The sequence below is a fragment of the Papilio machaon genome, chromosome 4, assembly GCF_912999745.1.
Source record: "Papilio machaon chromosome 4, ilPapMach1.1, whole genome shotgun sequence".
NCBI lineage: Eukaryota > Metazoa > Arthropoda > Insecta > Lepidoptera > Papilionidae > Papilio > Papilio machaon.
In genome coordinates this window covers 9,729,912-9,747,609 of record NC_059989.1, presented here as the reverse complement: position 1 = coordinate 9,747,609, position 17,698 = coordinate 9,729,912, and the positions used below count along the sequence as shown (strand labels likewise).

The following is a 17,698-nucleotide window of genomic DNA, read 5'->3' as shown; positions in this document are numbered from 1 at the left end:
GTACTTTAGATAATCTTTTGAGTGTACTTTAAGGTGTATATTCGTTTGCGTGCGGAGCTAGATATCGAAGTGTTTCTTGTTAGGGTGTATAAGTTAATGACGTTACGAGTGTCACATCAGATGCCTCTCTCTGTAATAACACTGTAATGTGGGTTAATTATTTCTCCGTTCATGGCTATCGGTGCAGGCGCAGGTTTGTTTAAACCGCAAAATGATGTTCGCAGCGTTTAAATTACGGTAAAATTGTATTGCTAAAGTCATTTAGAGCTGGTTTCACACGATCTTATTAAAATAATGTAAATAATTTTTTACCTTTCGCAATTGCAAATTGATATTCAGGATACAAATGGATCTCTGAATTATTGATTTTGGAATGTGAATGAATTTTTTTTGCGTTTAACATTTTCACGAATGTTTATTTTTATTGTTTTTTATTGAGAACAAATTACGATTACGTTAGGGTGAACAGTTTGTTGGTACAATTTTCATCTATAAAAGCTAAACGACGATAAAGTTTTGCTCAAATATCAATTCCAGTGGAGTAACTTTTAGAAGGATTGTTCACATTTCAATCTGATTGACTTCGAAGAATTCTACGAAACAGAGTTCAGCAAAACTACAAGTTTTTTATATTAACTATTTATTTTTCTGGTTGTCAATCGATTTACACCTTACAGTTTATTTTCCTTAAAGTTTAGATTACGATGAACAAGCAATACCTGAAATTAAATGAATCAAATCTTTTCTTACAAAAGACGACATCTAGCGGTCAATATCTGTTGATATTAAACCTGAATCTTGTCGACAACATCAAACATAGCCTACCCTGTCAATATTAACTTTTTCATTTATACAAGAAGTTTTTTGATAGACTCTACTTTAAGTTAATTAACTATATTTAAAATTGGATATGGCGCTTAAAATGAAAGTCGATGTTAGAAGGGCGTATGTTACATAAAGTAAGCAAACAGCAATTGGAAGCGAAGTTCGTCAGAGGGCGTCGCGGCGTAGGAACGCGAAACGAAACGACATAAATCTTAGGTTTCACCAAAATTCCTGTGTTTATAGCAATTAACAATTGCCGGCGTGACGTCACTCGCTCAACCCGACATGATTTACTGTAAGGGCTCGTGCACACAATAACAAAATGTTTTCAGTAAAAATAAGAGTTGCGTTTTTTTCATATCCTATACTGATAATCTATTAATAATAGTTTAATATAAATTAGTGAAGTAATAGCTCTTTAATAAAGAGGAACAGTCTTGAAAATAATTAATTCATCAAGCTAGCTATTCAAATTCTGACCATCACTGTATGTATTTCCCCACATCTCCATTGCAAGAGATAAAAGTTTGAAGACATCGTTAACATTAAAAATTTAAAAATTTCTCATTATAGATGTAACGTTTGAGTTATCTACGTGATTGTACCCAAGCCTAAGCGTGTTCCGCCCAGTGTTATTTATTGTTGTCTTAATTACTAAGTTTCGATGCCGGACGAACTTCCCCCACCCACCGCAGCGCCCCGCAACCCCCCGTCCGCCGGTTGATATGAAGAGATCTATTCATTTATCTAATACTGTAATAGTTACATTTGCATACTTTATCTGTGTGATTGTACTTATTTTAATGAACAGGTAGAAATGCTTCAATTCTTTTATAAATATCAGATGCCTAATTGATTTAAAAAAAAGAACTTAGTAACTTTTTTTTCAATAAATACTTTATTTTTGCTTGCAAAAGTTTGTATTTTTGTTAGTCGTATTACGTTAGTCATTTATGATTTACTTTTGAACAGTTTTTGTAACCATCCAAAATATCAAAACTTAATCGTAACTTAAAATAACTTATATAGGAACGGGTAAAACACTAGAAACTAGTCGGTGCCGACAGCGGATATATATACGTGAGTGTTTTACCCGTTCCTATATAAGTTAATGATAATGTCTCTCGAAATTTTGAATAATTTAATCGTAACTTAAATTATTTGACATTTCTGAAAGGGGTTGGAAAAATCGACGATACATTTTCTTCAATCTTTTACAGTTTTTAAACCGATATGCTATTTTTAGAATATCCATTCGTGTGTATAATCCAAGTAATAAATATTATTTAGTGTCGGTGTAGCCATGCGTGACGAACGATCTATTGTTTGACTGTTATGTTGTAGGAAAAATGTACGCGTCTGTACTTTCTTGTATTTTGATCAGTTAGAAAGTGGTATTACGTATATCACTTGTATACATTATAATTACATTTGTATAACTGTGTGTTTTCACTACAGAAAAACTTGTAGCAAAACATTTTGTCATCACACTTATCGTTGGTTTCTAAGAATAAAACCACTGTAAATATTATTGGAACGAAGTTCCTTATCGCGCGTTGTGAAAGGGGGCTAGACGGAAAAAATTCTTACGAAAAGTTGTCACGACACTTTTTGCTATAGTAAGTATGTTAACGACGAATGAGCGCTACTTCACCATGGCAACGACGTGACAATATATAACGAAAATTCATAGAAATAAAATATACTTCTTGTGAAGACTTAAGTTTTTAATTCATAGAATAAACATTGGTTCCTTCACTAATTATTAGAAAGGAACTTTGTTCCATCCGGGTGTCCCAACACACCTCTCAAATTTTTTTTTGTTATATCTGTTTTGACAAAGATAATGAGAGGGATAACGATATGTTTTATACAGAGATTTTGGTCTCAGAAACCAACGATTAGTCTCGTTTGAAACTTGAATTTTAACTTTGATCTGCCTTAAAATAATAATCTTTCACATATCGTTACAGTTCGTATATTTAATGATGTTTTAACTAGTTTTCATATTAATATAATGCCTGCATAAAATGCCATTTAAATTACAACAAAAATGAATAATGGGATATATCAAAAAGTCGTATATTAATTACCACGCCTTCTAAAAACCCCCCATACTTCATTTAACAGATATTATCGATAAATCATTAAGGAATCTAAATCTATTAAACGATTATATAAATTAGATTCTAAACCAATAAGTGTAAGATTCCAATTTGATTGCAATCTTATGTCTTAGCAGCTTTGTGAAGTTCGTATGCGCCTCGAGGTAACTCAACCTTCCACTAAACATTTGATCTACGACTTATTACGAACTCAGAACCTTACTTTGATGCTTTAACTTCCGTTTAAAGAAAACAAACCTTAACGCAACTGACGAAAGTCGAAAATCAATTACTGCTTTAACATTGCACTTGACTTAAACCAGACGATTTTCGCCCTTACTGACTACGTGCATGTTATCTACAGTCCATTGCGTTTCCTTAAGGAAATGTTCGATTTTTGCTGCTAATTGAAAATCAATCTTATGTTGTGACGAATGTAGTTTAATTTAGATCGTAATATTGTTTAAACCTTAAGCGAACTTATAGGTTGATACTATAGTATCAATCACAAATCAACAGTGACGTAGAACTGCCCAGTACGAATGAGGCCTAATTGTTGGCTTCGTATTATGTTGAGGGCGGTCGTGCGCGGACGCATAGTCTGAACACGCCCTTAGATTATATCAGTTGATTGTGCATTCCCCATACTTAATAATTGACTTAAAGGTTAGATTATTTCATAAATTATCTGCCGTGATTTCTTTTTTACACGAAGGACTAAGCTAAGTGTTATAGTTCATTTTCATAAGAAAATTAGTGCTTGAAGTTACTTAGGAGCAAAATAGAATTAATTTTTAACTTAATTTAATAGTCTACAATATATCTTTTGTTCTTAAAGACTTCAAGTAGAGCCTTCATTGACAAACATAAAAATTGCTATCCCTAACAAATATTAAGTCAACAGAAATAGGTACTACTAGCGCCATCTAGTATTGAAAATAAAAACCGAATGAAGTAACTCGACTATAAAATAATTGCTGACACAATATCATCAAATTGGTAACTAAAATTACGTATTTACCTTTCATTTTATAGCTTTTATTCCTGTATAATTGAGTACTAAAATCTTTTTTGTTTTATTCCAATTAGATATGCAGAGTGGACTAACCTAGTAAATAGATAGACTTCCTGACGTTTTAAAATTTCTACATTGGTAAATGCTATGTACAGCTACCAGCTGGTACGTCAGGTAAATCTGTAGCCGTCAGCTGCGCGGGACGGGCGACGACGGCGAAGTCAGGGCACTGCGGACGGCCGTTTGAATTTTGATGCGAACTTATTTGAATACTTCTTACTGTTTTCAATATTCTATTTGATTTATTCCGTTTATATTTATGTTGACAAAAGTAAGCACGTTAAACAGACAGAGAGATAAAACTGAAAGACATACCAACTACATATTTTAGTTAGTATTTATCAATTTTAATTTATGTATTGTAAATTTTACAAACTACCTAAACAACTTTATAAAATAAAAAGATCAAAAAACTTTAATGCATTGAACAAAGAGTTCGATGTCTGATCATTGAGCAGCGTATTAATTAAAAGAGTATGTGCGCCCCGACTGTCCGATTACCCGTCTGCCCTACCACCTAACTGCCCGGCCGTCCGGCCATCAGTCATACGCGGCGCAACCTTCGCAGTCAGATAGATTGCAGCACTTTGCTGGAGGTGGGACGGAGATCTAGAGCCGACTCCATTCGATATCAACTGATATAAGACTAGCTTTTGTTGTGTGTCGATTGCACCTACTTGATACTTGCACGGTTTTTTGTAATAATTATTTTGTACTTGATTCTTTTTATTCTATTGAATTTATCAGTTCAGAAAATCGTTAATAATAGCATTTTAATTAATTAAATCATTCGTAATACCTAAAGGTTACCTTTACGTTCGTATTTACTAAAAAATAGTAAGTGAAAATTAATTTTAACATAATTTTATCACATAAATGACCAGTGTGTACGAGAAGACATCCAACTATTGCGCATTCTATACCTTTTGGTGTGTAAACTGATAAAAGATTATTGAGATATTATTAAAAATGTATCTTCAAAGTATCAAGTCGTTGTGATCCCAGTCAAAACAAGAAACAGAACAGACGGCACGGAACACTCGCATTACAACAAATCATTCAAGCGGGGCCAGTTCTGAAATGTTTCCATTCTTTTATTGATTTATTTCGTATTATTATTAATTTGAAAAAAAGAAGCGCTCACACAAGTTCCATCGAGTTATTTATTAAAACGTTATACTCCCGCCCAATCTGATAACTCCTCTTTATTTATAGCCACTTTTTCTTTTTAATTTCGTTTTTTTTTCGGACGTCATCTGCCAAGGTTCGTGTTTAGCCCTTCATTTATTTTTATGGCATTAGATAACACTGGTACATATGGATATATCAATCTGAAGGGAAATAAGATGTCATAATAAGCTTTGAAGCAAACTTTTTAAGTTCTGTGTAGTTTTCAAAGGAACTACAGTGTGTTGAGACATGTTACTAACATTATAATTGACATAGAAATCTTTTAAACAAGACAAATACTTTATTTATACAAAAAAAACGAAGGTCAGCGAACGTTAGGGCTTGCACTCTTGATACAGCGGCTCTGAAAAGCGAACGGGTGCTGTACATTGTTCACCGACCTACGAAAGAAGATAGCACTTTAAGATGAAGATACAAAGAGTAGTGTGACTAGTGGGTTATTACTAAAATATATAAGTTGTATTTATTACGATAATGTTTGATAGTCTGTGAAATTATAAACTGAGTTATAGAATTGACATTTAAAAATAAACTCACAATCAGATACCATCTTCTGACACTTGTTTAACAGGTGACGCGACGTAAGAACTTTAAGAAAAAGTTTGTTTATATTTATTATTTATAATACTAACTATGGAAATGTCATAGTCATATATGAATGTATAATGTTAAATGCTTTTAATATCAAATTCCAATAAACTACGTCCGCGCGGAATTAAAAAACTTAACTAGCGTATGTATTCTTCCAGACTATGTTCTAGATTTGTGCCAAAGTAGCTATTCTGGGGATACGTAATAACAAATATCCAAACATTCGCATTTATAATATTGGTAAGATATGTATTTCTTTTTGTGAACGTTATTATTAGATTTTTTTTGTAAAAATCTTATGATGCGTAATACTTCCTTATGTTACAAAGCATCAAACTTATTAAGTCAGTGTAGGTATTAACCATTGTAACCTCAGTGTTTCATAACAACAAGACATTTGTCGTATCTATAACATTTACCAATATCAGTTCAGTTTGTTCACGTGAAAACGTATTCCCATACAGGAGACAATCTCGCCAGAGTACATTTGCACAGAGCTGACACCTACCGAATAAAATACACGTCGACACAATATGTAGTTGTCAACGCTTGATAGAACCTGTCTCTCAAACTATCTACTCTGCGACTACTGTACAAAAGTCCTCTCAACCTTTACGTCCATTCGAAATGCAACTCTAACAAAACAGGATAAGGTTTATTTTACTTTAAATTATTGTTGGTGGTTGTAACCATTCCATGCGTACATCAATATAGTTGCTTTAAGAAATTAAGATTTGCTATCCCACTGAACTCTGTTGATACCATTGCCGGTTGCATTGTTGTATCCCGAAACTTTTACATACTAAAGCAGCAACGTACTGTTATGAGCCTCGGGTATGAAGTCTTTTTAAAAAAAAACTATATTTAATTTTTGGACAACCGTCCGGATAGATAGGATGCTGGGATGAGACTGACTGGGCCGGGTAGCGATGAGAAGTATATAAAGGTTATAGGAATGCTGGATGGGCAGGAAGATAGCTAGGGTGTGCATTATAGAGTGCAATCAAGGGATGTAACATCTCCCCCCAGTAGACTAAACTTCGGGGTTTAAGTTACGAAGTTTAGATGAGGGTTATGTATTGACACGGATTTTTGGTAAAGGGATCTCTTCGGGAGAGGAGCGATGTTTGCTTGATTTAACAGGCGGAGCAGGATCAGGGTTTGGATTTGGTTTTGGAGTTGGGTTAAGTTTTGGGAGGAACCAAGGAGGGCGGTTGTTACTTTTAATATAAAGATACAATTTGGTTATACAAAAGATTACAATAAAAATTAAAATTACTATTGTTATGATTGAGTAATGAGTTCCAAATTTTAAAATGTGATTTCCATTTATTAATGTTTCTGCTTCTATGGATAATGATTTTAGTTTAGATATTGTCTCATGAGTAAAACTATCAAGGTCAATGTTTTGTAGTGTTATTGGTGACTCGTTACTCAATTGTCTTTTATACTTATCAAAATAACAACAACTGTCATTAATTATATTGAAGTCTGTCTTGATGGTTGGAATTTTTATTCTAATGTTGTTATAATTAGGTGTCAATTTGGTGTTTTTGCAGTACGCGATACAGCCATTAGGTACTTTCAAGATGCCGGTTCCGATGATGTTCATTTCTGTAATTACGTTGTCGGGACACTCTAAATAGAGTTTATTGCTTTGTGTTTGTACGAAAATCCATTTATTATTTGTTATCGGTTTCCATAAATCCAATTGTCCGTACACGAATTTTGTATTGCACTGCACAGGTAGGTTCTTCACAGTTTTAGTCATCAGCTCACTCTCGCATGAAGGGTTAGTATTTGTAGAAAATATTGTTCTGATGTTGCAGATATAAGTATATGTGTTTAACTTCATGCAGTCTTCGAGTGATTCGAGGGCGCAGTAGTATTGCTTATCATTGGTCATTGCGATAAATTTGTTATTTGGTTTAATGAAACTAAATGAATAAGGTTTCTCGCTGACATGTGGGGTTGGTAAGGCTATTAAATGATATAAATTATATCCTTTAGAGGATATTAGGGGTACACGCAAAATGAATACAATCTTATGATTATAACTATAGCAACTTACTCTAGAAATATTCATTAGTATATGAATATTGTTTAATTCTAACTTAATGGGTAGTTTACTATCTATAGGTAAATGTATATAGTTATTAACAAGCTCTCGGTATAATTCCGTGGGCGGTAAAATCGATGGATGTATAATATTCTGGCTACTGAATATAATAGAGTTGGTAATGTCTTCTATTTGAAATGATAAAGTTATTATGGCTGCTTCCAAACTATTTAAAATAGAGTTAATTTTTGATTTTATAACAAGTTTATTTTGAATCGAAGTGGAATTCTGGATTATACTGGAGAGTTTGTCGATAGCTCGGTTAAGACTGGCTTCATTGGTTTTTATTTTATGTAAGGTAATATTGAATTTAGACAACATAGAAGTTGTTATTAAAATATTTTCTTTTAATAATGAACTCAGTTTTAACTCGTTATTTTGAATAGAATTTATTGCATTATCGTATTTAATAGCATCATCTTCGTCTAGAGTACCAAAGACGACTTTAGATAAGGCGCCGACACCGCCTATCCATGCACTTCGCTTGGCTCGATGAGTCATTAAATGTGATATGGAAGAGAATGCCGTCACTAAATCGTTGTATCTAACGGTCAGTGGTTCTAAAACATATTGACATTCTAAGTTAATTGAAATTTTTATTTCGACTTGATTACATATAAATTGAACCGTTTTAATTATAGTATCTAAATTTTCAATGTGAGGTGGAATATGAGATACATCTAATGGAATTACTACGTCTAGGTATCCAACGTTAACTTGGAGTTCACCAATTGGGTCAAAGTACATGCCGGAGCTGGCGTTGATTGTTTCGACATACTGTTGGTTACCCAGTGCCAGTACGCTGTAAGGAAAAGGAGACGACGGTGTTATTTAATATAATAGACTATCTTATTACCTACTATAGGATTAATATTGATAAAAAGGGAAAATAGAAATAAAACTACTAAATGAAAAATAAAAAGGAAATAAAAACAATATTCTAATTAACCTAAGTTTGTAGATTCTACAAGTTTAACTTCGTCATAATGGTGTTTCACATGACGCCTGTTTATGAGTAATGATAGTGTATGATTACCATGTATTTTGACGATCTTGTATGGTCCCTTCCATGCAGGTGATAGAGCCTTTTTTTTTTTTTTTTTTTTATAGTCAGGAAATGCGTTTACGCACGCCTACGCCGGGCTGTGCAATGGCGTAGGGAGTGTGGGACTCGCCGGCCACAGAAGGTGACCGGAATACCCACTAAAACCTGACTGCCCTCTAACGCATTATGGCGGGCGCCACGGGAACGCTTTTGCTTTCTTCCGTGACCCCGCCTGCGTTATCGCCCTGAAGGGGCCACCCTCTCACGCGTGGTTTGTGGGGGGAAGTACGGCGGCGAAAGCCCGCCTCCTTCTCCCCACTCTCCTGCGTCTGAGCGGGGGCGCGAGGGGATTATTCTCGCGCTCTCGCTCCCTTTCCTCCTTCTGCGAAATTACTATTTCGCAGAAGGAGGAAACCGCCTCCCATGACCCCTCACTGCCCAGCATGGCGCTAATTACACCTGGGAGTGAGAGGTCATCACCAATCGTCGCTGCCAGAGTGCGGCGCTCTTCGGACCACGCTGTGCATACCTGAAGGGTGTGTTGCGCGGTGTCCTCATCAGCGCCGCACTCGTGGCACGACGCCGTCTCTTCTCTTCTGATGCGGTGTAGGTACCGCCCGAAGCAGCCGTGCCCTGTTAAAATCTGGGAAAGTCTATAATTCATTGCGCCGTGGCGCCTCCCGCACCAGTCCGAGAGCCGTGGGCGTATGGCCTCTATGGTGCGGGCGCCGTATTTGGCGTCCGCTAGGCCAGCAGCCCACAGCTCTATGGTCGTTCGCTTTCTCTCCGCCCGGGACCGGGCGAGCTCCTCTGGAGCCGGGGCTTCGCCCCGAGCTCTCTGCTCGACCCGCTCCCGGTACGCTTCGGCCAGCACACCCGCTTCTATCTCCCACGGGGGAGTGCCGGCCAAAGCGCAGGCCGCTGCATGGCCAACCGTGCGGTAGGCCCTGCATGCGCGCACCGCAACGATGCGCTGCGGCCTGCGGAGGAGGGCCCTGTTTGACGCGTCAAGAGCTTCTGCCCATATCGGCGCGCCGTACAGGGCCATACTGCGAACGACCATGGCATACAGTCGTCTGGCCTGCACGCCCGGACCTCTCAGGTTCGGGAGGAGCCTGGCGAGGGCGGAAGCCGCGCCGACGAGTCGGGGGGTTAGCGTCCGGAAGTGATCTCCGAACCGCCAACCCCCATCGAGGATAAGGCCAAGATATTTGATCCGGGCCTTAACCTCGACCTCGTCCCCGTTGATCCGGAGGGTCGCTCCTGCGGGCACTCTCCACCTCGGCCCTTTGAAGCAGAGGGCCTCGGTTTTGTGGAGTGCCACGCGGAGTCCGAGCGCCTCGATCCTCCGGACCAACAGGGTGGCCCCGGCTTCCGCCCTCCTCTTAACTTTCCTCCAGGTGGTGTCCCGGACGGCTATCATCGTGTCATCTGCGTAGCAAATGACAGCCATCCGGGGCAGCACCTCCCCGCGGATGGCCCAGTCGAAACCGATGTTCCACAGCAGGGGTCCTAGGACGGACCCCTGAGGAACACCGGAGGCCATCCGCCGCTCCTCTCTTCCCCCCCTCCCCATGTAGGACACTACCCGCTCTCGCAGGTAGTGTCCCACAATCCTCCGGAGATAGAGGGGCAGTTCATGGTACCGAAGTGCCTCCTCTATAACTCCGAAGGGGAGGGAGCCAAAGGCGTTGGCGATGTCGAGTGACACCGCCATCGCCCCCTGTCCCCTCTCGGCCGCATCCTCCGAGAACCTTTTCAGGACGGTCAGGGCGTCCAGAGTGGATCGCCCGGACCGGAACCCGAACTGGTTCTCGGAGAGCTGCGGCCCTTCCGTCTCCAGATGCTGGATGATCCGGGAAGCCAATACCCTTTCGAGCAGCTTCCCGGCCTCATCCAGCATCACGAGCGGCCGGTGGCCGGAAGGAGAGTCGACGGGGCGACCCTCCTTCCTCAGCAACACCAGTCGCCCCTCCTTCCACACCCCGGGGAAACGCCCCTCCGCCAGACAGTCGTTAAACAGTGTGCGGAGGCGCTCCCCGAGGTGTTCCAGCGCAATGTGTAACGCCTTACCAGGCACTCCGTCTGGCCCGGGGGCCTTACGGGTCCCCCTGAGCCGGCCCGCCGCCCTGGCCATTTCCTCCTTTGTTATCGGGGGTGGGGCGAGGGCGGCAGACCGGTTCAGCTGTTCGTCGTCGTCCGCCGGCATGTCTCTTGTCATGCGCGGTGGTACAAAAGAAGGGCTATCCGGGAACAGCCCTTCGACCACCGCGCTAAGGACCGCCGGCTCCATCGTTTCCGTGGGGGGCGCCACCTTCAGCTTCGCCCGCACCATGCGGTATGGGCGCCCCCACGGGTCTGCGTCTAGGGTCGCCAAGAACTCCGCATAGGCAGAGTTCTTGGCAGCCTTGATCGCACTGGAGAACGCCTTCTTTGCCGAGCTCAGCTCGGTGTAAAGGCGCTCCAGCTCTTCCTCTGTTCTGTTCCGCCGTCTGCGGCACCGGGTGAATGCCCGTCGGGCGGCGTTACTGGCGGAGCGCAGGGCGGCTAGGTCCTGCGACCACCAGTACACACCTTTCCGGGGCGCGAAACCACGTCGCGCCCTGGGCATTCCGGCGTTGCAGACGGCGGTCAGATCACGGCGAAATCTCACCGCCCTCTCGTCGACCCCCACCGTTTGGGGGGGTTCCTCCGCCCATGCCCGGACGATGGCGGCTTCTTCCGCCAGGTCAGGGTCGAGGCGCGAGAGTTGCCACTTTGGGAAGCCCTGGGCGCCTCGCTGTCCTGCCGCCGCCGTCCGGGCTTGTGACCCCTGGGGCGCGGTGGAGACCCTGAACCGGATGTACAGATGATCGGACAGGGTCTCCACCTCCTCAAGGACACGCCAACACGATATGCGTGCACCGATGCCGGGGGTCGCGAACGTGACGTCCACGACTGATCCCCCTTGTCGGCGCACGCACGTGTTGGCGTTGCCTTGGTTCTCCGGAACTAAGCCGATCATGGCGGCCCAGTCCCGGAGAAGCGCCCCTTTCAGGTCAGTGATGGAGGACCCCCACGCTGCGCACTTAGCGTTGAGGTCCCCCATCACGATGACCTGGGCCGGTGATGCTCTCTGCACAACCGGCTCCAGGCCATCCAGGAACCTCTCGAATTGCCGGAGGTTTCTGTTTGGGGAGAAGTAGACTCCTATGAGTACTACTTCTCCCCAGTTCACCGCCACGTAGCCCGCTCCTCGCTCCCTGAGGGAGAGGGGTTGTGGGCTCGAAGGCGGCACCACTATGGCGACTAATCCCTCTGTGTCCCCGAACCAACTGGGTTGGGGGGGGACAAAGTAGGGTTCAGCCACGACCGCAACAGCAATTCTCCACTCTGCCAGGCACTGCATGAGCAGGTCCTGTGCCCGGGCAGAGTGGTTGGTGTTCGTCTGTAGTAGGTCGAAATGCAGGTGTCTTGGCATTAAAATATCTGCATTTCTTCCTCTTCAGCCATACGGCTGCCGTGCGGTTGGGGCTGAGTGCGAGGCACTCTGCTCGACGACGGGGCTTTGCCCTTCACCGACGGGGGTGTGCACTTGGCACCCCCCATCACATGTGAGTGTGGGCGCCCCGTCGTTGCACACACGGTGCATTTGCAGGGGGCCTCGCACTCTGCCGACTTATGCCCTTCACTGCCGCAGCGGAAGCAAAGACGCCCGTTCTCTGCCTCCGTTGGGCATAGCGCGCGGGTGTGGCCCAGCATCATGCATTTGTAGCATCTCAATGGCTGGGCCTCCACTGCTTTGACGGTGGCCATCGTCCATCCGATGGCCACTCGTCCCGCCTTAACGACTGCCTTAGCGGCAGTCGCTGGGCACTTGACCAGGGCGGAGCCGCCGCCCCAGAAGCTCGGCCTGATGTTGCCTACTTTCATGGAGCTGGGGGGACACCCGCCGACCGATGCCAGTTGGGCCGCCACTTCCTCAGTGGTCACCGTGTCATCCAGACCGGTGATCCTGAGGACGGCCATTTTGGTTGGGCGGGTGATGTCCGCCCAGCTGCCTACCGCCTCCACCAGGGCGGCGGCGAGGCGGTCAGCGGTTTCCTCGGGGGTGGTCCCCCCGACCTCCATCAGTTTGGAGCCGGTCATGCTCGTGCGGATCCTGACCGACTCCAAACCGAATTCCCTCAGGGATATCGAGGACCTGGCCTTCGCCAGGACCTCAGTATATTTTGCGTCAGTCGTGGCCCCTTCCGCGGTGGTCATGGTGGCCCCTTCCTTGAGGGTCACCACTATGGCCGCGGTTTTTGGGGCCACGATTTTAATGGCCTTTGGTGGGGCCGGGGCGATCTGCCGGGTTGTTCCGGCTGAGGGGGGGGAATTAGCAGCGACAGCGGCATTTCCCCTCTTCTTCCTCCGGACAACCTCGGACCAGGAGTTGCCAGCAGTCCCCGTCTGGGTTTCCCCCTCTCCACTTGTTCCAGCGGTTGGGGGGGGAGGAGTCACTTCTGCCTGTCCTGCCCCCTGTTTTCCCTTGGAGGGAGGAGGAGGCGGGGGGGCAGTCGGCCGCTTTGCGGCGCCCTTCTTCGGCGCCTTCTTTACCGCCCTGGGTGTGGGCGCCTGGGGTGGCTGGGCTTCCCCATCCACCTCCATGGCGCCTTCCACGAGCCCCGATCGGGACTTGTGACGGGGCGGCGGCGGCTGCCGTTGGTCGGCACGCAGAGGGGGCCTCATGACGGGCTCAGGAGGAAGGCGCATCTCCAGGTCTTGTAGGCGGGCATTGATCATCCCGCCTACCGACTGCAGGAGTTGCCCCTTCATCTCCTCCATGGCGCATCTGAGCACCGCCTCAAAGTTGGGCTGCTGGGGCCCTGTCGCCTCTCTCGGGGCTGCAACGGACTTCCGCTGCGACTCCACGTACGCCTGTTTGAAGGCACGCAGCTCGTTGCGGACAATATCCAGCTCCCTTGAAAGGCGAGCATTGTCCGCGCGGAGCCTGCGCTGCTCTTCATCTGGCGTTATATCGCGAAGGCCCTCAACTGCCTCGATTACGCTTTTGGTCGCCCGGTTTATTTGCCCCCATATGGTACCTTTTAGGTGGCCGCTCTTCTTAATTTCCTCCTTTATTTTCTCCACGCTTTTGAGAGCCTCCTCGGCGAGGGCCTCGACCGTGCCCCTGGATAGGGCGCCGGGGGTCCCATCGTCGGAGGTTTTTGCAGAGGCCACTACGGGGCTCGTCTTCTTCCCGCTTGGACGGTAAGTTGGGTCGGGGTCCTCCCCCTCACTATCCCCCCCATCAGCCAGGTAGTCCTTTGCCTCCTTGAGGAAGCTGTATACCCCTACCGGGCGCCTAACGCGGCCCCTCGTCGAAGAGGAGGCCACTTTATGCGCCACGGCCGGGGCGTCCTCATCTGCGGATGTAGCGGCCAACGGCCGTTTATGGGTCGTTCCCGTTCGGAATTTTGATATCAAGCCCGCTGACCGCGGCTTACCTCCCTTGTTTTGCCTTGCAGCGTCCTCGGTGCACGCGGCGCCCGCGGCTTCCAGCCGGCGCCCGGAGGCGCCCTCTTCCTCTGAGCATGTGTAGTCCGACATGGAGGTGTCCTCCCCCATGTCGTAAATCACTTTGCTTTTGCTGTTCATAGCGTTTGTAAACTATTCATATGTAAAGTTCTATAACGCTAAAAACGCACTTAAACACTAAAAACTTAACTAATTTGGTCTCTATCCACACTAAAAACTATCCCGGTCGATTTGTCTCACTGAGACGCATCTCTCGATATACTACACGACGAAATCGAAGCGCTTTTTGAACTTCGTCGAAAAAGTGCCACGCCCAAAACGACCGTTATAACACTAAAACACTAAAAACTTAACTAATTTGGTCTCTGCCCACTACGTATTATATACCACTAGATGCGCCTCGCCGAGACGCATCTCCCGATGTATAACACAAGTAAATCACTTCACTTTTTACCACATTTAAAGATTTTAAATGCGGAGCGACACGGAAACGATGCACACGGTACGGCAACCGGCGCGCGACGGTAAGGTGATAGAGCCTTTCGTAGCCTTAGATGGTTTTTCAGTAGGACATAATCACCTACTTTATACTCTACGGAACGAGTACGTGTATCATAATAATTTTTTGAATTTATTTTAGATCTCTGAATGTATTCTAAAGCTTTGTCCCGGGTGTATTTCATACGATGTTGTAATAATCGAATATATTCGGGGTAAGTAGTTCCAGGGATATCATCGTAGATAGAACTGGGAATATGTGGTTTGTGTCCGAATAGGAGTTCATATGGTGAGAAGTGAGTTGTGGAGTGAATTGCAGTGTTATAGGCTAGCATTGCAGTGTAAACATATCGTGGCCAATTATCTTGATTCGTATTTACATACGGTCTTAAATATTCTTTTAGGGTGGAATGTGACCTTTCTAGGGCTCCTTGGGTCTGTGGATGGTATGGACTGGACCATAAATTTTTGATTTTCAAAAATTCGCACGTCCTTTTGAATAATTCGGCTGTGAAATTAGTGCCTTGATCAGTGAGAATGTACTTTGGAATTCCAAATAATGAGATGAAGTGTAATAGACACTCGCACGACTCTTCTGCTGTATTGCTTCGGATGGGATATGCTAGGGAGAACTTGGTAAGATCATCCTGCATAGTAAGGATAAATTTGAGTTTACCCGATCCCGATTCGGGCAGGGGACCTACTATGTCAATGGATAATCTCTCAAATGGGGAAGTTGATGTGGAGGTGATTACCATCGGCGCCCTATTAATTTGCCGATAGGCCTTGTTGGTTTGGCACGATGAGCAGTTTTTTACATAGGTTTCGATATCGCTACGCATATTCTTCCAAAAGAAACGCTCCTTGATACGACTGATCATTCTTGCGGAGCCTAAGTGGCCCGCAATCGGGATATCATGATTTTCTTTTAGGATCTTAGGGATCTCGCTCAAGGAGGGATAAATAATATTATTATGGTAGACATGAATTGTCAAATTTGTCCCGTCGAACAAATAATTTAGCATGTTGTGGATTTTTGTAAAACAATGTTTATCGAATGGATTTTTGAAATCGGATATGCTAATTTCATTTGTTGTAGGGTAATTCATCATTATTTGATCTCGTGCGGACTTTAAAGATTTAAATATATCAGGATATGAGTAGTTATCGAAATGATGTACCTTTATAAATAGGAATAAATATGTTTTATTGTCATATGTGAGAGGAAGATGGGAATATAGTGATCTTTCTAACTTATTGAATTCATCTCGTTCCGGTTTAGGACAGTTATGGAATATTTCTTGAATGTAAGGCATGGACTCATCCATGTCTATCGAGGTTGGTATAATTATTAAGTTATTTGTGCTTTTGAGTAAGTCTTCATTGTGTTCGACAATACATGTGTTATATGACTTCTGTGTTGATTTCAAGAATTTAGTATAGGTATCGTCGGACGTCTGTGTTGTTTCAGGACTTTGGAGAACTATCTCTGGATCAGGATCGGCAGGTGCAGGAGAGTTTTCGGGTATGGTTTCTTGTATTTCAGGTTGAATCGTTGTGTCAGTAGGTAGGGTTTCGGGATTCTGCCAATTTGTGGGAGGTTCTTCTGGGCTTAGTATCATAGGTTCTATGTTATCCAGATTTAGCTCGTCAGAACGGAATGATGGGGGTGATATAAGAAGGTCCATTAAATCTTCGTCTAGCGGATGAAGATTTGGGTCAGTAGCAGGGTTGGCGTTCAGAGAATCGCGATTTTCCGGATATATGGGGTTAACAGGGTATCTGGAAAGCGCATCTGCGGCGGAGTTTAATTTTCCTTTGCGATATATAATATCGTATTCGTATTCTTCAAGTTTGAGACGCCATCTCTGAAGTTTACTACTGGGGTCCTTATGGTTAAACAGCCACTTTAAAGGCCTATGGTCCGTGACAATTTGAAATTTGTGACCATAAAGATAAGGTCGGAAAGTTTTACAACCGTAAAGGATGGCAAGAAGCTCTTTTTCGGTAGTACTATAGTTGACTTCGCTTTTGTTCAGAGTTCTTGAAGCAAAAGCTACGGGTTGGTCTTTTCCTATTGGTCCCTGGGACAATACGGCACCAACTGCGTGATTCGAAGCATCACAAGTAAGTACAAACGGTTTTGTGAAGTCTGGGTAGATAAGAAGTGGGGCGGATGTCAGTTTGTGTTTTAATGTATCAAAAGCGAGTTGTTGTTGATTTTCCCACTTAAATGGGGTATCCTTTTTCAAAAGGTTGGTAAGAGCTTTTGCGATTTTCGAAAAGTCTGGAATGAATCGACGATAGTATGAGACGAGACCGAGGAAAGATTTTATATCTTTGGCTGATTTCGGAATAGGGAATTCGCTAACCGCTCGAATTTTCTCCGGGTTTGGTTTGACACCATGTTCTGTAATGACATGACCAAGGTAACAAACTTCGCGACGTAGGAACTCGCACTTATCAGGTTGTAACTTTAAATTATGGTCTCGGATTTTCTGGAAGATTGTGGTCAGATTGACAATATGTGAATGGATGTCATACGAGTAACATACTATGTCATCCAGGTATACAAAACATCGGATGCCTTGAAGGCCAGATAGGACGGAGTTCATCAATCTCTGGAAGGTGGAGGGTGCGTTTTTGAGGCCAAAGGGCATTCGCAGGAATTGAAAGTGACCTTCAGGAACATTAAATGCTGTTTTAGCTTTGTCAGCTTCATTTAACTTGATTTGGTGAAATCCTGA

The 17,698-nt window shown here is 43.9% G+C and overlaps 1 protein-coding gene across 1 annotated transcript; it reads right to left on the bottom strand.

Annotated features, from left to right (window-relative positions):
- Positions 1 to 12,410: 12,410 nt before the first annotated feature.
- On the bottom strand, positions 12,411 to 14,543 carry LOC123723625. Its single transcript, XM_045686863.1, has one exon. The coding sequence runs from the start codon at positions 14,541 to 14,543 to the stop codon at positions 12,411 to 12,413; it is 2,133 nt and encodes a 710-aa protein (XP_045542819.1).
- Positions 14,544 to 17,698: the final 3,155 nt, after the last annotated feature.